The sequence below is a fragment of the Eurypyga helias genome, unplaced genomic scaffold (assembly GCF_000690775.1).
Source record: "Eurypyga helias isolate BGI_N326 unplaced genomic scaffold, ASM69077v1 scaffold1491, whole genome shotgun sequence".
Taxonomy (NCBI): domain Eukaryota; kingdom Metazoa; phylum Chordata; class Aves; order Eurypygiformes; family Eurypygidae; genus Eurypyga; species Eurypyga helias.
Window position 1 is genome coordinate 37279 of NW_010232511.1, and position 27803 is coordinate 65081.

Below are 27803 nucleotides of genomic sequence, written 5' to 3' on the forward strand. Positions count from 1 at the left end.
CGAGAGGGTAATTTTAGTGCTGCTGCTACTCTGGTGTGTAGAGGAAGGATTTTGATTTCTAGAATGTCCTATCTCATACAGCAAGTTCACTTAAAGAATTAGACTTTCTTCCCATATGCCCCTTCCAAAAAAAATGAGGAAGGGATTAGAGGCAAAGGATTGCTCAGTATCCCAAAGCCCGTGGCTTTGAGGGGGTCCCATTGCTCTGTTTCACCAGGACTCCTGCAGCAGCAGGATTTCCCCCTGCTTTCTGCCCCAGCTCTGCATACATACAGCAGTGAAAAGGGACCTGTGCGAGCTAGACACAGTCCTTTGTCCCGTGCCAGACATGGCCCTCTGTCAGACTGCTTTGTCTGGGTGCTGCAGCTCATCCTCTGTGGAAGACGACTGACTGTCGTTCCGTGTGGTGTTGTACGGATATGTTCATCGAGGTTTCGGGAGTGTTCAGAACCAGCAGTGGGTGCTGTGCAAGTATAAAGTGACTACCTTTCTGTTCTCTAGTGACAGTACTGTTTGTAGTAGGCACGCTGTGATTCAGAAGTGAAAACAAGTCAGTAACAAATCCTTTAAACGAGATTTACATTTTAATAATCTTGTTGCTTATAGTTGGACTGATTTCTGCTGTGCCTTCATGAAGATTTTTTTTCTTCCCACTCGGTTCACTTCCATACCCTGGGAGAAAGATTTAATTTTAGAAGTTTCAGTTGACAAAGACGTGCTGGTGCTAGATACGTATTTCAGATCCTTGTCATTGTACCCTATTTTTAAATACAAGTGCCGGCCAAGCTAAAGAGCACACCCTCTGTCTGTGCTGGGTGCTCTGCATCCGTGTTACAAAGCTGAGTTCTGCCAGGTCTTAGCACAAGGCCACCAAATTTACTTTTTGTATTTTTCCTGTTCAATAAAGGGGAATGCTCTAGCAAGTTTTCTTCATTATCACGGAACTAAAACCGGTCATAAAAACAATCCTCCTCCCTCTCCAGGGCTGCTCAGGCATTGGCAATTGTTAAGATGGTTGCTTATCAACAGCCACTCGAGAAAGAATTTTAAATGGTTTTATGACGTCAAGGAGGCCCAAGAAAATATAGCCTGGTGCCAGATTACCTCCCTCATTGAAAGCACGCAGTAAGAAATAGCTAACACAGAAATAAATCTTTTGTGCAGTAGCTATCTCGTGGTATGCTCGAGCGGCTCCAGTAAGTGGGGCTGTCTGGTATAGGAATAGCTAAAGAAGATGAACTTTCAGACCCTCATTTTCTAATTTATGATTAATGAAAAGCCAACGTAGTCTACCTGATACCCTGCTGCCTGGACAGAATGTCTGCGAGTAGCTTGGACCTTGCAGAGGGAAATGCCCTGACAAAGTTACAGCCTACAAAAGTGAGCAATTTAAGTTTGATGGACAAAAAACTTAACCTCTTGAATGAAAAGCTGGATAAACTATTGCATTTCCAAGAAGATCTGACAGGCAAACTGCAGCGAGTTAACAAAGGCATTGATGATGTCGAAAAAGGCATTAACAAGTTAACAATATCCCCAGCAGCTCCTGATGAGACAGACGCAATGAAAAAAGGCCTAAAGGTATCGGACAGTACGCACCAGACTGATATGCAGAGCATATGCTCAGAAGTGTTGAAATTGGTGAAAGCTGCCCAGCTGGATGCCTTGAAGCATAAGGAGAGGCTGGCAAAGATAGAGAAAAGGGTTGATACGCTGGATAAAGTTATTACACTTGTGGGAGAAGTATTAAAAAATTCTAAAGTAGTGGATTTTATTCTCAAAGGCGTTGTGCCCTGGAAGAAGGGGAGTCCTCTGGAAATCCTTGTCGAGGTTGGTTTTGGTTTACTATTCTTCGTACCTTATGACATACAGGGTTTTAGGGTCTTTTGCCGATTTCTTGCAGAACGTATAATTCAGGTGTTCCTTTTGGTATTGCTGTTACAGGTTACTGCTGCGTCCTTTGAATTGCAAGCCTCTGAAGGCAGAGGCAAAGGTTTAAAACATGCCTTGCAGGCTTACGGCTGGGGTTTCCAAAGTGTGCCAGGCAATCCGTTACAAATACAAGGAACAGATTGCTCCTGTAAATGAAAATTCAGCTTCTGCCCGTGCTCGAAGATCAGCAGTGTCATCCAAGTTAGTGACTGAATTGAAACCCCAGTGAAAAGCACAAGTAACATACTAGAAGCGTGCTCTTTTTTTTTTTTTTTAAGAATCTTCTATTTTCTTGATTGGTCATGAATTCTGAACACGCCGGTTCCTAAAACCTGTGCTGACTTACGGTCATGTGGCTGAGCAGATGTGTATGTCCTTAGACATGGAAGTTATCTTTAGCTCCGTCTTTAGGATGAAACTGGGACTCTATCAACTCCATCGACATTGTTCACTCCTGAAATCAAATAGTTCATGTGTTTGCAAGTTCCTAGATGTCAATTCCTAAGCATTTCTGAAGTATTGATGACAGTAAGGGAGGAACAGGCAAGATGGGTGTGTAGCTGATATGGTGGTTTGGTATCTATTAACCTTGTTTTTAAAAGTTAGGCATCTGGAATTAGTTTTAGCTAATGGGAGTTTTCGGTTTTTGCTATGGCTTGTATCCCACAGCCAGGAAGAAAGGAGGCAAAACTGCAAGAGTTGGAACAGATTTGTACATTCTAAGAATCTCTGTGTACATAGAGGGGTGGTTACACTACGGAGAACTTGGCATAAGTGCGGATGTCCATTTGTATCTTAATCCAGGTCTCTTTTGCCAAAACTGCAAAACGTTTTGATGGAAGATACATCTAAACGTGTACAAGAAGAGGGCCATGCTAGGTGACAGCATACCTTTACAGGCTTTCCGAGTGCTCTCCTGGTCTCCCTTTTTAAGTGCCAGAAGCTGACAAGTGAGCTAGACTGTTAAGAGACAGAAGGATTGATGAGGAGTTTATATTAGTGTTGAGAACAATAAATCATACATTAGGTGTCAGTTCTGGGTGGAGCCGAAGCTGATACTTGCTTGCGGTTCCAGTTTCAGTTCTACAGATTTTTGAGAGAAATGGAAAAGTTTGAGATGTTTTGGTTAAAACTGCTTTGTTACAAGTTACTGCAGCCACTGCGAGATGCCTGGGGTCAGGAACAGCCCTTTGCAGAGTTTGCACCTTGACCCGCACTGACATGCGCAGTATGTCCATGGCCAGCTGAAGATGAGTGTAAAGATCATCAACTAATTTCGTTTCCACATTCTTGGTCTCTGACGTAAAACCAAAAAAAGGCATTAAGGAGGGATGTAAGTGAAGGGAGGTGGTGTGAGGGATGCTGGAGGAATGTTTGACATGGACTTCCAGCATCCTGTCGGGAATAGTTGTTAGCTAGCCACTGTGCACTGCCTCCTCGTCGGTGTTTGCAAAAGAGGAGATTGAAGGAGGGCAGAACTTCATCCAAGTTTCATGGATGGGCTGATAGAGACCGAGAGGAGAAATGACCTGCTGCTGGTGACCTGATGGACTAGGGTGGAGCGGAGGTCTGTGTCCCAGGCTTTAACCAGGCAAGTGGAGAGTTTTGTGGCTAACTCCAGTTCTGCAGTGTGACCATCATCGCTCTGTTTTTATTGTCTGGTCACGAACAGGTTTTGAAATTGAAGCATAAGGTCACTTATAAGACCTTAAGAGATGTCTGCACTCTGATCACTGGCTGCCGAGTGATATTTGAACTGGGCTGACTTAGAGAGGCGGCGTACGTACGTGACCTAGCGAGGGTCATGGGGAGCGAAGCCTGGCTGAACTGAAAACCAGGCTGGCTTGCGCTGAGCCGCCTGCTAACTTGGGTCTGGTTTCTGCAGCCTGCTCGGTGACGGCGCTACCCGCATGTCCCGCCAGCCTCACAGTTGCACGGGGATTTCGCACAGAAAGAATTTGCTACCTGCTTGTTTCTGTTTCCCGACCTTCGCTGTTCTGTAGCAGCGCGCTGCTTATCGCGGAGCTGGCCGGGTGCAAGGTTACTCAGTATGGGGGTGGGAGTGGGGAGGCCCTGTTTTCATTTCTGGGTGAAGCTGTTTGGTGATGGTGTGACAGCATTCCAGGGATGCCTTGGGAATGCTTATGGAAGAAGTTTTCTGGGGTTGGAATCAAATTAATAAGACTATGAATTGAGCTTCACGGGATCAAAACTTCAAACTTAATTAAGAAAACAAACAGAAGGAAAAACCCACCAGCATTAAACTGTCACTCATCCGAGGCTTTCTTTGCACGTAGGATTTTGCAAGAATCATGTTCCCCCTGGTCATTGTTGCAGGTTTGCTTAGAGCTGTAATAAAAATGGTAATGTTCTTACTTCTTTTACTCTTTTGGCTGTTTTGTTTTTTGGGAAATGGAGGGGGAAGCTCTGTGGTGGAATTCATATGACTGGAGCATGAAAAACTTACTCCTTTATCACTTTTAGTAAAAGATGAAGGGGATGATTTGCAGCAGTCTTATAATCAGCATTATCCGCAGAAATATTTTAAGTGTTGCTTATTTGCTTGTAGAAATAAGGATAGGAGGCTGCTCATCACTAGATTTTAACTATATGCCAAGCAAGAAATGTTGTGCCTTTTCCTAATTTTGTGTGATGCTGTTTGCTAAATATTATTTATTTAGCTTTGTTTTGCTTACAGATGTATTGCTGTGTAAAGTGTTTAGTGGTCCTATTACAAAATATCCCTCCTCCGTGCTTTCTTAATTGGAGGAAGAAATTTGCTTACAAATAAAAACCTGCTGCTAAAAGACAGTAATTCTGTTTTCAACCATGCCAGAGGTGACCTGCGTGACGTCAAGTACGTACACAAGAGTTACCATTAAACTAGAGGCTCTGGTATCACCACTATCATTGCTCAAAAAATGAATCTTTAGATGCCCGAGACAAATATCTTAACAATATCTTCAGAGACATTGCTTATCTTTCAGTCACCAGCCAAAAAGCAGCAGAATTACCACTTCTTTTTCTGATTTCTGTCTTACATTTCGCATGCCATGGTTTTTAATCAGTGTGAGTAACAATGATGGGAGGCAAAATCTGACACTCAGAATTTTGGAAAGCAGTGAGCTGATGTATTATTCTGTGTCATCTTGTTTTAGAAGTATGCTTGTCTGCAAAAGCGGGGAGAGACTGAGAGTAAACACAGTAGTAGCTTAAGGATCAGCAGATCAGAGGCGTTAGTGCCCATTTTACAGTCTGAACACCTACATAGTTGGAGGAACCTAGTGGGGAATAAATTCTCTTGGCCATAACTGTTATTTTTGTGTTGTCCTGTCATTTTTAGGCCAAAGATAAGCCTGAGGAGAGTGGTGCAAAACCTAAGCATGTGCTCAGTAACAGAGGAACCCAAACTGAAAGCAAGAAGCCTCTGGAAGGTATGTAGCCCTTCAGGAATGCTCCGAGCTCCGACTCCAGAATGTGCAGCAGACAAACTGGAAATTAATAGCCTGCTATTTCCCACTACCTGAATTACTCAAATGTAACTGAGTAATTTTGCCCACCCCTACTGGGAAAATAGAGATGTTCTCACCTCCTCCGCAAGAACATCTGTCCCCCAGATCAAACCTCACAAAGCCCTAGAAGACAAATGAAAAGCAGCGCCTTTGTTTGGCCACACTGGTTTTTTTGCTTTGAAATTACGGTGAGCTGGATTAAGAGAGCAGTACTTGTTTGGAGATACCACGCAGGAGGTGGCAACATCACATAGCAAACCTAAAAAATTCTTCTCCTTTAACACAAGTGAACCAGCCCTCCCTCCCCACCTCTCCGAAACAGGGACATGTTGACATCTTTTTTTGATCAGCGAGTTTCATTGCCATGTCAGGGCTAGATTCCTATTTAGGAGGCATCTGTCAGGGCAGTCCCTGTTGCATCCATTATTAATGCCTGTGGAGTTGCACCAGGGGTGAATGTGATGTTGAGCAGGCCCTGTCATGCTGTCGTCTTCACAAATTGCCAGGGAACCCTTGAAATTGTGGATGATCCCTTTTTAGCTTCGTTGTTTAGGAAGTGACAAAAATCAAGTGGGCTGTTGGTCACAATTCTGACTCCAGAGCAACACAGGGTTGTGATCTAATCTCAGTAGCTGGTGACCTGTGTATGCTGAACCCTGAAAGAAGTTACCCTAGAAATTTCCACTGTTAGTATTCACAACCATGGCATGAAAAGGGGCTGAAGAACCTTCTCGTCCTTCTGTGGAAAATGCAAGAGGCGGTGTCTCAAGCCCCAGCATCCCTTGGAGTCCTGCTCCCTGCGTTTCTGCTGCTCTGATAGGGCATATACACCTGCTCTAAAGAGGGTATATGGGGTTTAGCAGGGTCCTGGCTGGGTCTGCAGTACCCAAACTATTGGTTCCATTTGCCTGCAGAGTGATTGCAGATTAAGCAGTGAGTTGAGCCTTGCAGGTGTTTTATTTGCTTTAAGGAAATCCAAATTCAATCTGTAACGCTGTTGGAAAGCCAGCAGAGCAGTTAAACCTTTGATTAAGCCATGAGCATTAATAGTGGCTGTCTCAAGTCGGCTGGTGCCAGGATTTTAAGCCTTTCAGGGGGTTTCTTGCTACTCTTCAGACGTATGTAACTGTGTCGGCTAGTGTGAATGGTGTGTTACTTTACCTCCTCTGTTTTGTTGTCACTTCTGTCAAGGATAGTTTATTAATGGCTTATTTTATTTAGAGACAGAAAGCGGGAAAAAGCTGGATGAAAACAAGGGGCCATGTAAGAAGGTGAACGCTTCTAGTGCTGTCGCCCACAGAGCTGACTTCAAACCCCAAGTTAAAGAGGGGACGGCCATAGAAGGTGCTGGCAAAACACACAGCTCTAAGAGCTGTCAACAGCAGAAGGATGTTGGTGTCAAAGCTCTGAATCGACACAACGGTCTTCCCTTCGTAAATCAAGATCACGTAGGCAACCAAAATGTTCCAGCTAAAGCACACGATACGGACAGAACCCCACACCTAGATGAGTGCCACAGGCAGCTTGTTCATCAGAAACTTGGAGAGAATGAAAACAAACCTCCGTCGTCGAGTGCGGCATCCCGGGAAGCTGTGCCCTCCACATCCCAGGCTATATCTGACACAGGGTGTGAAGTGACACATACCAGGTAATGGCCTTGCTGGGAGCTTTCCGTGTGATCTGAAACCTTTTCATGTGTTTGAAGGAAAAAGAGGAAAGCCAGGTCAATAAAGGAGGCGGCCTCTGCGGAGGCATGATCCAGGGGAAAACCAGCCATGCTAGGATAGGAGCGCTGAGATCTCACGCATGGTTAAGGCAAAACACTCAAAGCAGCAAGGGCCCTGTGTGCATTTTTATGAAGCCAAGGAGCCAGAGGGCTAGCTGTACGGGAGATTTTTTTAATATGATCGGGACTTCTGCATATTAGAGATAAAGGTGAGTGCCCTAGTGTAGCTCAGGTAGTTGGACGTTTGTAAACCACTCGCTCCTTCCCAATTCCTCTGCTTCTATAGCTGTGGGGGTTAAAGGAATTTGAGATACTTACTGCAGCATGACAAAACCAAACAGCTTGTCTCATTTGCTGCCCTCGGTGCTTTTGGGGTGGGGCAGGGTTATGCCTTGGTCACCAAAAGATATGACCAGGTTGCTCATTTATTAATCTATATTAGCCTAATATTTTCCTCGTATGTAGTTTGTAATATGTATTTCCTAATCGATTTCCTGTAGAGTTATTTATTTAGTATTTTATTTTAATTCAATTTATTTAAATTTTTAAAAACCCACACAACAAAAAACAACCAAAAACCCCCTACCAACCAAACCCCAACAGGTGGCAATGCTGTGGCACATGTGATCTGCCATGCCTTCTCAGTCGGGGCTGGTGGATATAAAGGTGTTTATACGTGTGTGTGTGTGTGCTCATGTGGGTGACACACGCCTATGTACTGACACACATGTATATGGGTGTGTTATTTTGTGTGTGGAATTTCTCCATTGCTTCTGCCTACAGATAGGTGTCTGAAGCCCTGACAAGAACACGACACCAATGCATACTTTAATTTGAAAACTTTGAATTTATAGTGGTAACTGTGAACGCAGAGTGGACACTCAGTTATTCCTGTGCCATGGGCAAGTGTGTATTGGGATTGCAGGGCTCTAAAAAAAAAAATCCCACCAAAAAAACCCTAAAATGAATGGAGAATAAATTACCAAAAAGGATGAAAGTAGTCCTGGTGTCAGCACGAGGCTTCCCAAGGGAAGGGCTTGTTGCAAAGGCTGGCACCCTGGGAGATTTGTCTCCTAAGAGGCCGTGTAAGGATGTGGCAGGAGAAAGTAGACACTTTCACTACTGTGGCCTCTCTTCAAACATTCTGGAACAACTCTGTGTACAGTTTATAGGCACTGCTACCTCCAGAGTGGTGGTTGCAGTAACACGAAGGGGGATCTGCTGGCAGTTTCCCTGCTGGGGTTGGGCCCTGGCTGGAGAGCCCCAGGCACTGCGGCTCAGCAGCGGATCTGGTCAGTCCCAGCCACCTGCAGGGCGCTGCCGGGGCACCGGTACTCTTCGGGCTTGGAGGGTGGCTCAGGGGGCTGGTGAAGCAGTGGAGGAACAGTTGCTGTTACCCCTAGGAAGTCAGTGCTGGTGGATCATGATGTGCCAGGCGGTGAACTTGGAGAGAGGCAGCAGGTTCGGGAGAGGTGGCTGGTTTGGATGGGGTGGGGCTGAGCCCCAAAGGCGTTTGTTTGGGGGGGAAGGCTGACAGATAAGTGGAAGGCAGAACCTAGGGTAAGGCTGTCATGGTTTAGCCCCAGCCAGCCACCAAGTACCACACAGCTGCCCACTCCCCTCCCCTCCTCCTTTCTCCACAGCACAAATCCAAAACGTCGCCTCATCCTAGCTACTGTGTGGAAAATTAACTCTGTCCCAACTAAAACCAACCCAAAACCCCCGGGGGAAGCTGCAGCCTTCCTGCACAGGCTACCTCTTAGGCTTTCGTGTGTGAAGGCCTGTGAGGGTGGTACATGCCTCTCTCCAACAAACACGGCTTTTAACGAAGTCCGTAAGCCCACGCAGAAGCGTCAGGAGAACACTGTGTTCCCCGGCTTGGAGAAATGCCCTAGAGCCCTGCCAAGCTCAGGCCTGTCGAGATGGTCGTGGAAGTGTGCTCAGGGCTGTGCTCAGCTGCTCCAACAGCTCACTCGGGTGCAGCTTCCGTCCACAGCACGACCCCGTGGTGTTAAAGGTGCTGGCACTGAGGAACTTCAGACTCTTGTTATGCAAAAGCAGGAACGTTTTCTTTTATAGCATCTTCTGTAATAGCACTCCACTGCAAGAGGCAGTAACTTTTTCAGAGATGGGGTGCATTCTGTCCTGGACATCAGACATTTTCTTTGCTTGCTGATGTATAAAATCTGCCTTAGGACTTTGCAAGTCCTGATTCGGCCTCACTGAAATCAGACATGTGCTCAGGACAGCTGGAGCAGTAACAGTTAGCTCAAATTCTCACATGGGTGTCTGATGCATTGTAGGAGCACAGAGAATTGGTTTTAACCCATATTCTTCTTAGGCAACACAAGAGGAAAAAAATTATTAAACTTTTCCAGTAGCTTGAATGCCAGGGAAAATAGCATTGGAGTGAGAGAGTTTGATAGCTGCGTTTTTAACAGAAAGCTGTGGAAAGAATGCTATCCCATCAGAAGGCACAAACACAGATGTGTGAGTGTGCAAGTCAGCCAGCTGGGAGAGGGACAGGGATGGATGCAAACCTTTGGATTTCTGCAGCAGTCAGTCATTTAGACAATCAGCCTGTAGTCTGTGGCTGCAGTCACTACCTCCTCTCTGCCCAGATGAGCGGTACTTTATTAGACCAGTAGTTGCAAAAAATGGGATAGCTTTCAAATGTGGGACGAACACTTTGCAGTGTGAGATAATTTGTGTTCAGCAGAAGGCAGGCATGTACACCGACGAGGACACAGAAAAGCATAGTATCAGAAGCGTATAGATTTTTCTTCCCCCGCCCCGAGTTACAAAAGCAAGGTTAGTCATCTACATAAAACATCAGCTGTTTGTTCTGCAGGGTACCCATTGATGTACCTACGACCAAAACGGAAGAGAAGATTGAGATGACCAAGGAAGGAAACTTAAATGATCACAGAGGTAAAAGTCCCAAGGTAAAATCGCCATCCTCCACACCAGCAGAAGGGGAAGGAGTCAAACAGCTGCCTGACAAATTAAAAATTCAACAGAGTCCCAAAAACACCAGCACTGAGACAAATCGAGAAGTGAAAGGGGACAGTAAGCAAAACGAACTTGCACCTCAAACAGGGAAGCAACAGCTGTTACTGAGCAAGCCCAAACCAGGTAAAAAGGCTGAGGAGGAATCGGAACTGAAATGCAAGCCCGTAACCTCACAGAATACCTCTGCAAAGGAGCCTACGAAAGGTCGGGGGGTAGAAGTGAAAATCCATCAAGAAACAGCTAAAGCGGAACCCCTGACAGATACCAGCTCTGAGGGGAGAGAGTCCGACTCTGCACCTTCGAGGGGAGGTGAAAGTGATGCTCGTCAGCGTACAGGAGTGGCACCAGAGAAGGCTAACTCACTGCAAGCTAGCAAAGAGCTTCCTGCGCAGGATGAGATGATCATCGGTAAGTTGCTCACAGTTCCCCGGAACCTTTACGGTGAGGATTTTGCGCTACTCGTGCGTTATACGATAATAGCTGGAGCAGCGCTCGGTAGACCACCCATAGCTTACTGTTCCAGCATTTTGCCTTGGGTACCTTTGGCTATGTAAATAACGAGAGAATGAACATTTGTACAAAGTCTTTTAGTAGTAATTTTCCTTTGAAAGTGTGTTTTTGGGGAAAAAATCCTCTAAAATGAAATTGGGTGAAGTATGTGTATGATCAGAAGTATGAATATTTTTTTAAAAATCCATTTTCTTGAGATTAAGCATTTATTAGAGTGTGCAAACCAGGTATGCAGTAGCAGCTATGTACTGGAGACCCAGAAAGCAGCAAAATACTGCAGGAAGAGTATCCTTCCGTGGTCCTCGTTGTGTTACTGGCCATAGATCTGTTCTCCGTTACTGTGTGATTGCATTGTTTGAGGGAGTAATCTCTCCTGGCAGCATAAATAGATGTACAGCCCAGAATGTGCATACGTGGGTAGATAGATGTGCTGACCTGGATCTGGTGCTTTCAGCAGTGGCTGGAGATGAATCCATGTGAAATTGCAGCCCAGGGTACCTGGAGATGAATTGTAGAATTGCTCTGAATGGGGGACGCCAAAAGTGGGTTTGTGAACCTTTACCCTAGAAAAACTTGGATGTTGAATGTATCTTGATTAACTGATTTAGCTTCCCACCATCTGATTAAACTTTATAGTTGTCATGTTAATGTTTGCAGCTTTAACTTGGACTTTGCAAAAACCTTGCTGCTAGCAGAAAGTTCCTGATTTTTACCAATGACTGTCATTGTTTATCATTCCTGTGTGTTTGTGCTGGTCTTCCCAGCTGCCATACAATGATTAAAAGAAGATCAAGTGTAACTTTTTCAAACTTCAGATATTTTTTTTCAGGTGACCTCTTCTGTTAACGCATAAACTAAGATGTTGAGATTCTGAAGGTGTCCAGTGGGTTTAGTGTGGAGAGAAAAAAAAAAAACCAGGGTTGAGATTCAGGAGGTGGGATGCTGTTCTCAGTTCTGGGCCTTTATTCCTTATCTGTTTGTTAGCAGTGAAAGTCCCTCCCTTGAAGGAACAGAGGGATTTTGGATGTTTTCAGCACCTCCCTTCTTCAGGCTAGCTGCAGATGCAGTGGTTATTTTACTTGCATGCCACTCTAAAAATAGCGAAGGAATCGCATGCTTAATGTTACCCAGATACTTTGGTGCTTGTCTGAATTCCGGTAGGGAGAAAAAAAAAAAGTGATGGTGTGGTAGAGAAACGTGAAGCGAAGAGAAAAGGTGGGAGGGAGGGTAGTGCACTTCCTGGTGAAGGCCTGGTTTGGGTCTTTGCACAAGCAGCTTGTTGGCGCAGTCGGGGCTGGCGTGTCCGGGCGATTGCGTTGGTCCCCAGCGTTTCTCCCGTGGAGCCCCACAGCGCGGAGGCAGGGGAGGAGCTGTGGGCATTTGTGGTCCTGTCTCTGTCAGCAATGCCTGGCTGGGAAAGGGGCTTCATCCCTTGGAACCGCGATGCGGAAGGTGGGGGAGCACAGGAGTGTGGGTTTTGGAGGGGTGGATGCTGGGAGCGTGGAAGGCGGTGGAGACACTTAGCAAACACACCAAGGTGACGGCCATGTCCCGTGGGTGTGAGGGAGGGGGATTTGGGTGCAGAAACACCTCAGTGACCCGCTCGTCTCCCCTCCAGATGACAGCCCTTCTCCTCCGGCCCCTTTCGAACATCGCATAGTGAGTGTCAAGCAAACCGAGGTGACGGCGTGCTACTCGGTGTGTCGTCACGAAGTGCTGGGGGGGTAAGTCTCCCTGTCCCCGATGCGCTGCTGGGGGTGGCTGAGGCGTGGGGAGACGCCGTTAGCTGGAGAGCCGGACCCGTCGTCTCCCGACGGCTCCTGCGTGTGCGTGGGTGAGGCATCCCAAGGGGGGTGGGTGAGGCACCCACGGGCTCACTGCAGCGGGAGGGAGCAGCTTCAGCCTTGAGGCCCTTCGGGCTATCACAGGTGCTGGGCCCCTTGTATCAACCTGCTGTTGATTTTGGGGAGCGGTGGGAGGTGTCCCTTAGCCGACTGGTTTTTGCCCCAGTTCCATGTTCCGACGCCTGACTGGGGTCTTGGATGACTGGTTTTTGCATTTGTTACGGTAATCCCGGCCACAGCCGGTGTCATGAGAAAAACCTGTAACCTTCAGACAGACCGGTTCCCAGCATTTGAGGTCAGCAAAGCCCATTAGGTCAGGCAGCTCTCAAAATCTTTTTTCCGTGCTGAACTGCACGTTAAAACTAAGGGGGAAGTTATAATTATTTTGACCTTAACGTTTAGTTTTCACTCATAGGAAGTCTGCAGCTGCTTCAGCCTTTGTATTCTTGTATCCTTACTTATCCGACAAGAAGGTTTGATTTCCAGGCTGATCCAAGTACAAATATGGCTTAATAAGTCTAAGCCTGATGATGCAATCGCAGAAAGATGGTGTTCAGAAATCATCCCAAGGGGCATCAACGTATCTGGGTGACACGGGGGAGAATTTACAACACGCGAGCAATGCGGTCCGTGGAGGGGCTACGGTTACTGGTCTTCTAGTCATTTAAAAAGTTATGAGATCAGGACAGAAATATCCTTGTTAATATACCCACCAGCGCATCGCTGAAGGACAGCAGGCGGGTACAGTTACAGGACCGAAAAAGAATATCGTCGGGTCATCCTACCGCAGTGAAATGTAGTAATACGAAGGGGGCATAATATTTTAATGTAAGTGTTGAACAACTGGCTGGAAAGATAAAACTAATCCTTCGTAAGCTGAGAGAAAGAGGAGATCCATGCTGCCGGCCACCTGATTCTGTTCACTTTGTACTGTGTTATTTTTAATCAACGATAAGAATAGTTGCAGGAAGAGTTTCTGCGGTGAGCTGTCTTAAGCCGGTTTCCCATCTTTTCCTTGGTATCAACAGGGGACGTTTTGGGCAAGTTCACAAGTGCACGGAAATATCGACCGGTCTCAACCTGGCAGCCAAAATCATAAAAGTGAAAGGAGCAAAAGAGAGGGTAATTATGTTGCTGTGAATCCCAGCGAGCACGCTCCAAACCGGGCCTGGCTGCAGGCACCTCGACCCCGCTCCCCTGACAGCCCCTAAGAGGCGACTTGTCGCCGGGCACCGTCACCTGCGGTGAAACCTGTCTCGGTACGAGGCAGCTTGGACTCTGTGACCGTTTGTCATCTCCCGTGCTTGGGACTTAACCTTCTGTCCCCACGAGGCCTGTGCTACAGCTGTTACTGGGTTTTACAAATACTCATATTTGGGTATATTGCAACCTAAGGAGTGCATTTGGTTCATTTTTTGTTAATTTGTTACTTTTTCAGGAGGAAGTAAAAAATGAAATTAACATCATGAACCAATTAAATCACGTGAATCTTATCCAGCTTTATGATGCTTTTGAAGCCAAAAATAATATCACCCTGATCATGGAATAGTAAGTTTAAAAGATCTCGGGAACTGTCAGATGTTGGGGTTTTCTCAGGTCACTAAAGGAAATGGGGAATTACACTTCTGAGGTGTGAAGAACACTTGGGTGGTTTCCCAGCTTAAGAGTTGATTTCGCTTTCAGGAGGAAACAAAAAACCCCATGTTTAAACATAATTTCTTAAGATTAAAAATTATAAATTTGGCTAGATTGCAGTTTAAACAAATGGAAAGAAAGGCAGCTGTCTTCCAGAGTATGAATGAAATTACGAGATTGTTAATGAACAGAACTTCACTGTCGTTCATTTTTCATTGGAGTTTAAGTTACAGGCCCCAACGTTGTCCCTAGCTACCCAATTACCTAAGTGTTGGGAGTAAATGAAATCTTGTGTTAGGGAGAGAGTGAAGATGAAAGACCCAGACAAGAGCAGGAGAGAGGTGTTTCAAGTAGAATTAGAAAAGACATGGAGAAGGTAAGAAGGTGATTAATTATGTGTATGGTCTGCCTCCTTTGAAAAATTTTAGGATTATTAAAAATGCCTCCCTGTTTGGAGCTAAATTAGGATTTTGATCTATATCAGATAAGGGAGTCACAAAAGGCAGATCTTGTGATGTACACCTGCTGCCTTTTCTGTGTAGTGGCATATTGCTTTACAAAACCTTTAAGCTTTATAACCTAAAACCTGAGTTTCTGCTATAGAACTAACTGTTAACGACACGAAGGAAGAAAGAATACAAAATGAAATAGCAAATATAAATGTGCTATTTAAAATGTGTATATTGAAATTAATACCTAAAGCTTTTACCTTACAGAACCTTGTCAGAGCTAGATGTCTGATGTAATTGTCTTTTAATTTTTGTGCAGAAGTGAAGTCCAATTGTCAGCTCATGTAGAATAACTCTCAGTTTGAGAAGTTTCATTTATTAATTTTTATAGGTTGAAGACTTATTTTGCCTGGACTAGTAAGATGAGCAAAGAATAGATACCTGGGTACTCCCTGTAGGTACTCCAGATCCCCATTGGGTGACCAGGTCGTGTGGGTGATGATTTTTCCATTTTTTTAATTGAGTTCGATGCTTCATTTCACACTCAGAAATCTTATGAAGTCATTGATACTGCTGATGTGCTTTATATTGGGTGAGGTGTTAGTACCCTTGCGAAAGTAGAGAGTCTAAGTTCACAACTTGGAAGTAATTTGAGCTAATGAAAAATATTAGGACTTCTAACACTTTTCTATGCCAAAATTTTAGTCTTGATGGTGGTGAACTATTTGACCGGATCACGGATGAAAACTACAGTCTAACGGAGTTGGATGCCATCCTGTTTACCAAGCAGATTTGTGAAGGAGTCCACTACTTGCACCAGCATTATATTCTCCATTTAGATCTGAAGGTGAGTAGCTCATGGTCTCTGCTCTTCAGCGATGCTGTGGTTTGGAACACCACGGGGTCTCTGGTTACAACAGTCACGTTCCATGGACTTGTGTCCTAAAGAAATAGACATTTAATTCAGTAGCCACAATCAGTGGAGCTCTAGAGGTTCATTAATTTTTTTTTTCCCAGTGTCTGTTTGGTAGCTTGCTTAGATTAGTGAAATGAACAGAATTCTGTGCTTTTGCCCCTCTCAAATGAGCAGCTTTTCATTCTGTGTGGAATTAAACAATGCCCTTTTGTCATCAGTGAAAAAACACACCCAAAACCCTCTGACTAGAAACGCCTGCAGTCTTCCCTCCACCTCCCCCTACCCCCTTGTAACGATGTTCAAGTACCTGTTCATTCATTTTCCTATTGTTCGGACTTTTGACTGCCTGGAACTGAGCTGCAGTAAAATGACAACATTTCCCTAACGAGCAGAAATACCAACTGATTTTTCTTTTTCCCCATTGTTTACACAGCACCTTACACAAATGATGCTAGACCTCATAGAATCACGGAATGGTTAGGGTTGGAAGGGCCCTTAAAGATCATCTAGTTCCACCCCCCCTGCCATGGGCAGGGACCCCTTCCACTAGACCAGGTTGCTCCAAGCCTCAGCCAGCCTGCCCTTGGACCCTTTCAGGGATGGGGCATCCACAGCTTCTCTGGGCAACCTGTCCCAGTGCCTCACCACCCTCTCCGGGAAGAATTTCTTCCTGATATCCAATCTAAACCTCCCCACTTTCAATTTAAACCCGTTACCCCTTGTCCTGTCACTACAGGCCCTTGTAAAAAGTCCCCCCCAGCTTCCTTGTAGCCCCTTCAGATACTGGAACGTTGCATTGAGGTCTCCTCGGAGCCTCCTCTTCTCCAGGCTGAACAAGCTCAATTCTTGCAGCCTTTCATCATAGGAGAGGGGCTCCAGCCCTCTGAGCATCTTTGTGGCCTCCTCTGGACTCGCTCCAAGTGGTCAATATCCTTCTGATATTCAGGGCTCCACAGCTGGACGCAGCACTCCAGGTGGGGTCTCACCAGAGCAGAGCACAGGGGCAGAATCCCCTCCCTCGACCTGCTGGCCACACTTCTCTGGATACAGCCCAGGATACGGTTGGCCTTCTGGGCTGCCAGCGCACACGGCCGGCTCATGTTCAGTTTTTTGTCTACCTGGTTGGCATCTAGGCAGTTCTGCAGCTGTAGTAAGTTTGGACACCTCTCCATCCCCACTTTGAAAAATAGTCTCCTTTGAAAAAGCTTTTTCTTGCCTTTCTGGCCAAACCAAAGGATGCGTTTGACATGTTCTTTGTGGGTTTTTATGGAGTTACTGTTATGCTTAGGGGGTGAATCTAGTGGGTAAGCCTTGACCATCAGACCGACTCCACCACTTCACACAGCAGCGCCTTTCCGAAGTCCATTTGTCACCTACGGTGAAATACGGGAATGTCGTTCTGCAGGAGCAGAAATTAAACTTCCTGAAGGGAGGTCCAAAACCAAACCTTTCACTAACTCAGTGTGCCAGTCAAATCCTCCTCCCCTGTGACAGGAATAGAAGGGAAAGTATTATACTAAAAATTATCATTAAAATCTCTGAGTTTTTGATACTCTTGCTAGATCTTTCGCCGAGTCATACGTTTAACTCAAAATGCCCTCTTCTCTTTTTGTAGCCTGAAAACATACTATGTGTCAGTCACACAGGGAACCAGATTAAGATTATTGACTTTGGATTAGCAAGGAGGTAAGAGAGTTTATTTTAGGAGACAAAACCAAACAACCCCAAAAACCTCTGATGTGTGTCTGGCTGTTTGGGGGTGGTTTTTTTAATGCATTTTGGTCGCTCTAACATAGTTCTGCTGTGTGAATGAGCTGAGCAGTATGCTGCTGCAGGCATGACTTTTCTGCTGTGTGCATTAATTATCTAATTACATTTTCAAATAACATATCTGTTGGATAAAGCTATACTGCTGTTTTAATTATTTCAGACTGATTCCCCATGTAGGTATTTTACTCTAGGGACTCCACGATGGCTCTCTGAGGCTTCTTGACTGCTGGGTGTTATTGTGCACGTTCTAGTTGTGGAAATTATCTGCTAAACTCTTTATATAGATAAGCTGATTAAAGGAGGGGGGAAAAAAAAAGTTTCACATTGGATGCTTGAGCCATCCTGTGTGAAACAGGAAACCCTTGGGGAAACACAGACTTTTCTCCATTTTTTCCCTTTGCTCACCTGAGTTTGTTAAAGGAAAGCTGTGAGATCATGATTCAGTTCTAGAATAAAAAGGAGTGACTCCCGTTAGTGTAACAGTGAGAACAGCAGCATTTCTCTGTTTCTTTTCTAAATGCTTTGAGGCTTTTCTTACAACAAAACCTAGTACATACATGTACCTACGTGAGCATGTAAGTTACTTCTGTCTTTTAGATGTATTTCATGAAAACAGAAATGGATACATTGAGTTCTGGGTTATTTTGGTTGGTTGGTTGAGGTTTTTTTTGTAGTGTGGGTTTTTTTTTTTTCACTTGGGAGAGTAAAGACGCTAGCATCTACTAAAGCAGTTTTGGAAGCCTGATCTTCCAGAAAATGGAGATGTAAAAGCAGTATTTTAATGGTTTGTTCAGTCTGTACACAGATGTAACTCCAGCTGCCATCAGTGACAATTATTACTGGTTCAGTTTTGTTACTCTTCCCTTTCAAGCAGTAGAACAGAATAATTTTCACCCCATATGGAATCACTGTTTAACTTGTTACCAAGCCCAAATAATGCTCTTCAGAGTCCCACCTTAGCAGTTATGTTGTGCTCATACCTGTTACATGGACCTTTACCCCAGCCTGTAGCTGGGTGTACATCCCACTAAGCAAATGCTCCCCAAACCTGTTTGAACAGAAGCTGCTTTATTTGTTTAATGCTGGACAACATCTGCTGGAAAGCATCCCGTGGAGCGTGGCAGAGTAAAGCTGCTATTGCACTGTGGGTGAGGCCTGTGCAGGTTTTATTGCCCTCGCTCTTCCTTCTGGTTTTGCTCTGCCGAAGGGATGGCTGATGGCAGAGTCACCTGAAGTCACAGCAAAATTCCCCAGTTTATTTTTTGAAGACCTTCATGCTGCCCCGATTGCCTGGGTGAGCATGCTGTGCTCGCTCCGCTGTGCTCGCGTGGTAAAAAGCCGAGCCTTGATTTTTAGCAGTGTGAAATGTGTCCCCCAGCCTGCTCTGAGTGGTCTCTCTCCCTTTCCTGTAAAGGTACAAGCCTCGTGAGAAACTGAAGGTTAATTTTGGAACTCCAGAGTTCTTGGCTCCTGAAGTGGTGAACTACGACTTTGTTTCCTTCCCAACGGACATGTGGAGTGTGGGCGTCATCACGTATATGCTGTGAGTAACCCTGCGAGGGGTCGTGGCGACGGCACCCAGGGCTCCGCGAGAGGTTTGGGGGTATCTGCAGCGCAGGAATGTGGCGACCACTGAGCCCGTCTGGCTGCGATTCCTCCTCATTCGTTCTGTTAAAAAACAGACTTTATGTGAAGGCACCTCGCGGCGCACAAAGTCTCTCAACAACAAATAATCCTTTTGATAAATATGTAAATGTTCTTCCCCCTTACCACCTGATTTAGCCAGGTAAAATGGGTCAGGTTTTCTGCTACTTGGAGAACGTGCCCAAAGTGTGTCAGAATTTTCATTTCGATCGCGTTCTCAAGGGCTTGAATTAATTTTCAAATTTGCAGTTTGATCATTTTAGCAGCTTGGACTTGGTGTGCGTCTGCACAGAGGAATTAATGTTGGGTGTTAGGCCACAAGTCTAGAAAATGTCATGCCACAAAGAGGGCTAAAACCTTGCTCAGAAGCCTGGATGGCGGCCATGGGTGGCGGCTGTGGATGGCCGGTCTGTCCAAAGCCTCTCCCTTCGGATGGCCTGACTTTGCATCCCAGAATCTTTCACAGCTGCTTGCTGTGAACTGGATACATTTCTGGTTTAAGTTTGTATGTTAGCCAGAACCCAACTGAATGAAGTAATAAACGACTGAAGCAATAAATCTGGGCTTAGAGACTAATTGAAAAAAGTATGCTATTGTTCAGAATTCTGGTTAATTCAAGGCAAATATGGCTGTGGGCCTTGCTTTAGGAAAGCTCTCGAGTCCCCCTAGCTTTCCTGGTTGGGAAAACACTGAAGTGTGTACCTAGATCCCTACTGAATTCATTTCCTTGGGGATCGGTTAACAGTGCTGCCTGACTGGAGAGTAACACGACAGCGCTCTCTTGCGCCAAGCTGTTGGCTTATCTTGTCAAGGATGGGGAGGTGGAATCCCCCATAGCTGAGTCTTTCCTCTCCGTAAGCTAAGGACAATTCCAAAGCAGAGGGTTTGTAGAAGGAAAAACGCATCTTGTGTATAGTAACTACTCGCCTGTCCCCATTCTTTATTTTTTAAGGCTTAGTGGCCTGTCCCCATTCCTGGGAGAAACTGATGCCGAGACAATGAATTACGTAGTCAACTGCAGCTGGGATTTTGATGCAGAAGCGTTTGAACAGCTATCGGAGGAAGCTAAAGACTTTATTTCCAGGCTACTCGTGAAGGAGAAAAGGTAACTCTCCGTCTGATCGAGAGGACGGTAGCACCTAATGAGATTAAGTTCTTCCTGGCCAACTGTTTGGATTGCAGCCAACAAGGAGAACTTCCTACGTGACATTTTTGTGTCTGTGCTTGCTGGGCAGTTTCTCAGAGATTGAAAAGCCTCTGTTTTAGATGGAAAATGTCTGTGTACTGTGACTGAAAAAAAGCTGCTTTTCACAGTAGCATCAGTAGAGGCAGAACAGGAAATCTGGAAGGATTTGCTGTGTAGGAATCTCTTTAGTATTCCTTCCCTGAGCGAAAGCTGTTTTTATTGTTACTTTGGATTCCCACGAGCCCTGACACAAATTGCAGAAATGCCTCTTGAACGCCACGGAGGATAAATGGGAGCTGCAGCTGTGAAAATGCACATTGTTCTTTTCTCAAGCGGTCTACGTGCATTTGGTAGATATTAAGGAGCATTTGGGACTTAACTCTGCCTGTGGCTTCTCAGTCTTGGCATCGCTGAAATAAAAAGGGATTGCACATAAGAAACAACAGGAGAGAATGAGGATGATACTGATGTCAGACCATGGCTGTGGGGTTGGGTGAGTGAGCAGAGAAAATCTTCTCTTGCTGAGTAGTGATACAAAACTAATCAAAAGAGGAAATGATGCATACAGTAAAACAGATTGTGTGTTTGAGGGGAATTCAAAGGAGTGCTTAGAATATTAACAACTTCCAGATCATTACCTAAATCAGCCAAACCAGTTCTAGTACTGAACGTATTTTGAACAGTAAGTCGTATGAAAAGCTGAGACTGAACTGTAGCATATTGCCAGCAAGAGACAACACAGGTTTTTCTCTCAGACTGGGATGATGATTCACTATGAGACTAAACTTCACTTTGGAGTCTTGCATTTTCTGTGCACTGGGAATAGGGACTCCAGAGGAACACTGTGTGAAGTCTGGTTAGAAGCTGCGAGTGAAATGACTGTGCAAGGGTGTGTGTGTGAGCTGCAGAGAGCAGCAGTCAGTTGGCCGGTTGCTCACAAGGTACGCGGAGAGCTTCCGCTGCCCTAGAGACTCGGCACCATGCCATGCTGGACAGGAGGTCTGGCCTTGTGCGAGACCTGGACCTACCTCCCCTGACTACCGACATCAGGTGCGAGCAGGCAGGAGTCATCTTTTCATCATCCTCTCAGTGACAGCTCAGACAAAGCTCAGGATTGGGCATAGGCATAGGCATTCATTTAAAAAAAAAAGGCCAATTAACCATTTTTTTTTCCCCTCAACCCCCGAGGTTTCCTCTATTACCATCTATTTCTCAACATTTTTTGGATAGGCCTTCATGTTAGGGCCCATTGTTGAACGTCAGGCTTTAACGTATTATCTTGACCCAAGTTTAGGGTGAATAGACAATTGTGCTTTTGAAATACGAGGCTCTGAATAAGCCCACGCTATCAGGACAGACCGGTGACATGACAGCTACTATTTTTCTGATTCTCTTAGCAAAGTTCTGCATTCACATCACACAGTGATATGTCAACTGATGAACCTGTACAGCTGCTTCTTCAAAGAAAAAAAAAACCCACATCCAAACAGGGCAAAATACAGTATTTAACCCCAGCTCAGTCAACCCACTGCAGACCCACCAGCAGCTTTTCACACCACTCACCTCTTACACCAGAGAGGGTGGGGTGTCTTCAGGATCTGCGCCCCGGGATGAACAACCTCCCAGGAAGCATCTCCCCTCACTCGTGTTGGCTCGTTTAAGGCAGTTGCTGTACCAACAGTCGCTGCACGGGGCACGGAGCAGCAGATGGCAGTGAGGGTGGCTGGGCTTACATGGCAGTTTCCTCTCCCGCAGCTGCCGGATGAGCGCAACACAGTGTCTGAGGCACGAGTGGCTGAACAATCTGCCCGCCAAAGCCAAGAAGTCCAAGCGCCGCCTGAAGTCCCAGCTGTTGCTGCAGAGTTACATGGCTCACAGAAAATGGAAGGTCAGTAGGCCGAGTTTGGGCAACCTCCTTTCAGAGGGAAAATCAGCTCGACAGGCAGAGCCATTCCCTCCTTTTCTCTGTGGTGACACACTTAGGGCCACAGGCTTCTTTATTGTAAAGATGAGTTTGGGAAGTCTGTTTTCAGTTGTAAATTATTTTTTTCTCCTGCAGAATGATACTGCTTCTTTTTTTTTGAAAGACTAGTTTCAATTTTTACTCCTTCTGATTGGTGTTTTACGTATTTTTTCTTTACAAGTTCAGAGACGTCAGGTGCTGCTCAGCTTATATTAAATGTTCTTCTCTTCATATTGGAGAGGTATTTTCCCATTGACAACAGTTGCATCGTTCTGTTGTCACTATGGAGGGACATGAGGCAGTTTTGTTCTTCCCAATAGAGAGAGAAGTGTGGGAGAGAGAAAGAATTGGGCTTAAAACCATCCAGAGAACCCCTCAAGACCTTTCTGATAACCCCATGCTCCTTCAGAACTAACTTTTATGTGAAGAAGTGATAGATAAGAATTTCTGTCGGAGTATCTATTGGATTGTAGATAATCAATCCTGAAAGGTGACCTTGTTCCAAATAAGCCCATGGAAAGGTGAGGAAAACTCAGTGAGGACCTTTTCCTTTGTCACTGGAGAGTTGTAATTCCAGGGGCTGACACGTTTTCCAGGCCTGCACTCCAGCTGTTTGGTCAGACTGCTGCATTTCCATTTTTAATAACACGTCACGTGAAGACGTTTCACACTGCAATGCGCAATAATCCCGTGGAAGTTCACGGCACCGGCGGACTGTTCCGCAGCGATTAGTGGCTCCCCGGTGCCAAGCTGTTCTGCACTGCAGTCCACACAAGGTGCGGGGCACTAGGGGCGGATGGATTTACCAGGACAAAAGATCCACAGAAAAGGTCCTTTACCTCACGCTTGGGACTGTTCTGTTTTGTTCACAGAAGCATTTCTATGTGGTGGCTGCTGCTAACCGGCTGAAGAGGTTTCAGAGCATGTCCGTCAAGCTTGCCTAAGCTCGTACGGAGCATCTGCTGCTCTCGGAGATGGACAGGAAGCCATGGAAGAAGGACTCCGTATCTTCAATAATTTCTACCCTTGTTTTGTGACTAAGGTTTTGGGTCTGTCCTCCTCAAATATGTCTGTTAGTGCTGAGGTTCCAGAAGCGCCCCAAGGAAGAGGCACTGAAATAGTTTCTGAAAGCAGAAGCAGTCGTGTTTGTTTTTACAAGTTGTAGTTTTCCACAGAGGTGGAGAAGACGGCTGTTAGCGGGGCTGACCTCTTGCTTCAGAGTACTGCTGGTGCGTTTACAGCGGTTGTCCCGTTTCGCACACCGAGCGTGGCATCGCTGAAGACTTTCTTCACGACTGGTATATGTCATGGCTTTCAGAGCACTGCCACAACAGCAGTGCAGTTTTTCGCTCGGGTGTTTGATACTTAGAACAAAAGATATCAGCTATCTTCTGTAATTTTTTCAAAAAGATTATTTTTCCCCCAAAAGTGATGATGCTTGAGTGCGACTACTCAGAGTTGAATGGTTTTAGTTTGTGTTTTGGTTTTGTGTTTGATTTTCCTGTCCTCTAAAAAAGTCACCACGTAGGAAATAGGAGGAATCCTGGTTTGAAGCGACTTAAGCCAGTCGGTCCATTGCTGCTTTTTCTTGTGGCGAGTTGTATTGATGGAGCTTTTGGAAGGAGACAGGTGAAACTGCCACAGATAAAATCGCCGGATGCCTGTTAGGTCTATGCAAAAAGATCTCATATTGTCCAGGAAAGAGACTTCCAGACATCAGTTTATATGTATTTAAGACTTGTGTTTCTTATTGGCTGTGACTGCAGCCCTTCATTTTTTAAGTTTTAGTTTGAGGATTTTTTTTTTCTTCTCAGACAGTTTTAATGATGTCTGGGAAGTTGATATGGTGTGATATGCAAAATAGGGTTTATTCCTGTTCAGTGGCAGGGCAGCAGTGTGTTGCCAGACTCTGCCCTTAGCCCAGTTAGGATGCTCAAGCCTGTTTTTCCCGTTTGCTCTTAAACATGTGAAGTTTTTCTCACCGTACTAACTTATTTTGGATTTTAAACCTTTTCCTGATGTATAAAAAGCCACTTACAATCTCTCAGCTGAAAGTAAAACATTTATTTATTAAATCTGTGGTTTCCTTCATTCCTCTTCTAGATTCTGCAAAACTCAAGTGTGAGCTGGATGGGCTCTTAGGAAAAAAAGAAACTCATACTACTAAAACTTGCTTTCCAGCAAACCTCAAACCACTGTAAAGCTCCATTTAACTTTATGGACTTTCATGTCTTGAATTAGCAAAAGCGTTGGTTGCTACTAAAGCAGTCTGCAAGGCTGCCTTACCCTACTCTAGTTATCTTTTCCATTCTAGTGCTTCTGACTCTGCAGCACGTCCAGAACTGAGGCAGAGAAGCATTAAAATCAAGTGAAATGATGCTGACAGTGTATCAGTCACCTTCTGTGAAGGCCCACTTTTGTTCATGTGTTTCTTCCACAGTGGTTCTGCATGGTAAATGTGATTATATTAATTGGTCTGTATATTTCTGAATTAACACTAATAAATCCCATTAAAGTGGAACAAGGCTACTCCTCGATTTTGATTTAAAGCCCCCACTGTGCCAACCTGAAAGCATCTCGGAGCAGGCCTTAACGCCAGGATGCTCATGTGTGAGGCTGGCTGCTCCCCCAGCCCAAGGACCCTCTGCTACGTATCAGACCAGACTTTGAATGGCAGACACTTCGTTACAGCTCTTACTCAAGGGGAGCTCATTATCCAGGGTTTTCTCTGCCCATCAGGCATTTGTTGGGAGCCCATTCCCCAGTGGTTACTGTTACAGTTCAGAACTCCTCATCTGGAATGACATTAACTCTTGTTTATTAAAGTGGGCTTCAAGTGATTTCCCTTTTTATGCAATGGGAGGAGAAGTGAAAGGAAAGCGACCAGTAAGTTTCAATTTTCCAGTTACTGTGTGCCTCTTCCTCTATTTTTGGAAGAGGGTGACATGCAGATGCTCTGTGGTCTTGTCTGTATTTCCTCCCTGTTTTCTGCAACGAGAAGGCGCATCTGGCCAGCAGCATTACCTTTTTGTTCCTACCGCAGAAATCCTTTCAGATTTGGCAGCCACGGGTTCTGCACCTCTGCAGCCCTACGGGATGTTTCACCACATCCTGTGTGTTTTGCGTTGGGGTGATAGAAAAACACTCAAGGGACACACCAGAGGTGAGCGGAGTCACCGGAGCAGGAAGTACGGCAGAGAACTGGCCCCACATCCCGACAGCTGCAGCAGTCAGGGATACCCACTGTTGTAATCCTGGTGCGGTCCGCGTCACCCAGGTAAGCAGGGAGTGTGCCCAGCAGCGTGGTTTTTGGCAAACCATCAAGATACTGCTGAGAAGCAGCTCAGATAGGAGCAGTGCTTCAAATCCAAGTGCTCGGACATGAGATTGTTTATCTTGCTTCATACAGACACTGGGGGTTTTGGGGCTGCTCTGTAAAACAGGTTCATGAAAGTGAACTTCTCTTTGCACAGCCCAGGCAGAGAACACACAAGAGAAACACAGGCAGAAGGCTTGGATTGGTTTGATTATAGTTACACCAGCCCTGTACTGCTAAAAGTTGTAATTATCCTTCAAAAAGTACTTTGAGTAGCTGAGATGGAAGTGTGGGACTGCAAAATTTGCCTCTAAGAACTAGGGCAGGGCACGCTCTCCTCTTCATGTTTATGACTGAGATCTAAAAAACCCCTGTTACCCCGACAAGACCCTTGTGCCCTGGGTATCTTCCTTCCTACAGCACAGACATCTCCTGTAGGTCTTTTGCTTGGCACTCCAGGGCTTTTATAGGCAAGACGTGCCAAGAAGCTGATGTCATAACACAAAGCTCTTCCTTCCACTGTCTTTATTGTTTCTTGGAATATTTGGGACCCCTTACAAGCACAAGAGACTTCAGTCCCATACAAGTCATAAAAGTAAGTCAAATTCAGTGACTAAACAATATTTCTTTACCAGTAAAAAAAACCAAAACCAACTATCAGTCTTTTAATTCCTCCCCTGGTTCTGCAGTTTAACAAGGCACTGATGCTCTGCTCCCTCTTTTTTTTCAGGGACTACTCCCAGCCAGGGGCAGAAGGGCATGTAACCTGTAATTCACTGACCAGCATTAGAGCATTAACAGCACAGCATTAGAGTGTTACTTGCTTCTGGCAGTAAGAGCAATGACGCTTTTCTCCCACCCGACGCCACAGCTGCTCAGGGACCAGCCTAGTAAGTAGTCAGCCAGGCTTCCTGTAAAATCACCTCAATCCTGGTGCCACTTACTAAAAAAATAACTTTCTTAAATACTTAAAACATAGCTCCTAAGTAAAATCGGCTGGCTGCCAGGCAGCCATCACTCATGCTACTGGAGCTCTTGTTGGAGCAGAGGGAAGGTTAAAATTACGAGCAAGCAGCAGTGATATTACCAGGTGGCACTACAGAGACAGTACTCCTACTCCTCTCTTGTGCCTTGACAGCATTTTCCAGGATTTTCTTCTTCCATTCTTCATAGTCTTGCTTTGTTTCAGTCTTTGGCTGTTTGCACGGCAGCTCCTCCTCACTTTCAGATCCTGTGGGAGAAGGGAAGTCCATGACACACCGTCACAGGCTGTACGTTCCTGGCAATAGCCACAGCAACGGGCAAATGCGCAGTGTCTGTCACTGGGTTACGTGGCTTGCTGCTCCCCTCGCTCCCCAGCACAGTCACCCCTTCACCTTTGGTCTGAATGGAAGAGCTGTCCTTAATTCTACCAGGACTACTCAGTGTGAACACCACCGTCCTCCTCCTGGGTTTTCTTTGTCCGTTCGTTAGCTTGCGGAAGGGAGTAAGCTGCTGTGAACTGGACGTTACGGCGTTAGCACACCCCAAAACTATGGGACACGGGGAAATGCCATGAACCTGCGTCAGGGGAAGTTCAGGGGGGACGTGAGGGAAAGGTTGGTGGCTGGTCACTGGAACAGGTTCCCTGGGGAAGTGGTCACAGTGGCAAGCCCATCTGAGTTCAAGGAGCATCTGTACAATGCATTTAGTCATGCGGTTTAGTTTTAGGTAGTCCTGCGAGGAGCAGGGAGTTGGACTCAATAATCCTTATGGGCCCCTTCCAACTTGAGATATTCTACAATCCTAGGATAAGATCTCATGAAGCAGCAATAAAGCTCAGGGCTGCCCTAGTGAGCTGCCTTCAGTTCGCTGCTAGGTGTTCAAGCGCTCGGCTGTCTCTGCAGCCAGTGGAACGTCATCTTCTGAAAAAATAAGTTGCTTTACTTCTCAGTGGTGCCCGGGGCCCCCAGGGGAGTGCTCTACACACAACCCTTCGACAGCAGTGCCACCTTCCAAAAACACGGTCTCCCAGTGAAAGCGGTCGCGGCCCTGACCGACGCCCAAGCTGTCCGTGCGGAGGGGCCAGGACACTTCAAGGGTCGCACGGACTGGCGGGCTGCTTTCACGGGCCCTGCTGCTGCGTTTGCCACCGCAACGATCCCCCGTGTTCACAGCCCAGAAACGCACTGCTGTCCTCGATTGCTCAGGCAGGATTACCAGTTACACCTTCTCCTCCCATCCCATTTCCACACCCTGCCTTACAGATGCCCACGACGTGCCGGGGGCTGTCCGTGTATACATACTCTCTCCTGAACTGACACAGAAACTGCCTTCAGACTCTTCAGTGGTGGGGTAAGGCTTGGGGTTTTATTTTTATAGGGCATTGGACTATGGGAAGGTCCATGC

The 27803-nt window shown here is 45.8% G+C and overlaps 2 protein-coding genes across 2 annotated transcripts in view; one reads left to right on the forward strand and one right to left on the reverse strand.

The window, feature by feature from the left end:
• The first annotated feature begins 1317 nt into the window (after window positions 1–1317).
• Window positions 1318–23043, forward strand: MYLK3 (myosin light chain kinase 3). Its single transcript, XM_010161393.1, has 14 exons — window positions 1318–1830; window positions 5276–5366; window positions 6666–6788; window positions 6888–7092; window positions 10022–10590; window positions 12311–12416; window positions 13565–13658; window positions 13975–14084; window positions 15326–15467; window positions 17152–17222; window positions 18721–18849; window positions 19903–20055; window positions 21892–22024; window positions 22972–23043. Exons 1-14 carry the CDS (start codon window positions 1318–1320, stop codon window positions 23041–23043), a joined length of 2511 nt encoding a protein of 836 aa, XP_010159695.1.
• Window positions 23044–25940: 2897 nt separating this feature from the next.
• The window catches only part of ORC6 (origin recognition complex, subunit 6), a gene marked incomplete at its 5' end in the record, with an annotated part of 5669 nt that continues 3806 nt past the window's right edge, over window positions 25941–27803 (reverse strand). The window contains 3 exon segments of the mRNA XM_010161394.1: window positions 25941–26004; window positions 26538–26646; window positions 27254–27319. Coding sequence (XP_010159696.1) covers window positions 25941–26004; window positions 26538–26646; window positions 27254–27319 — 239 coding nt within the window.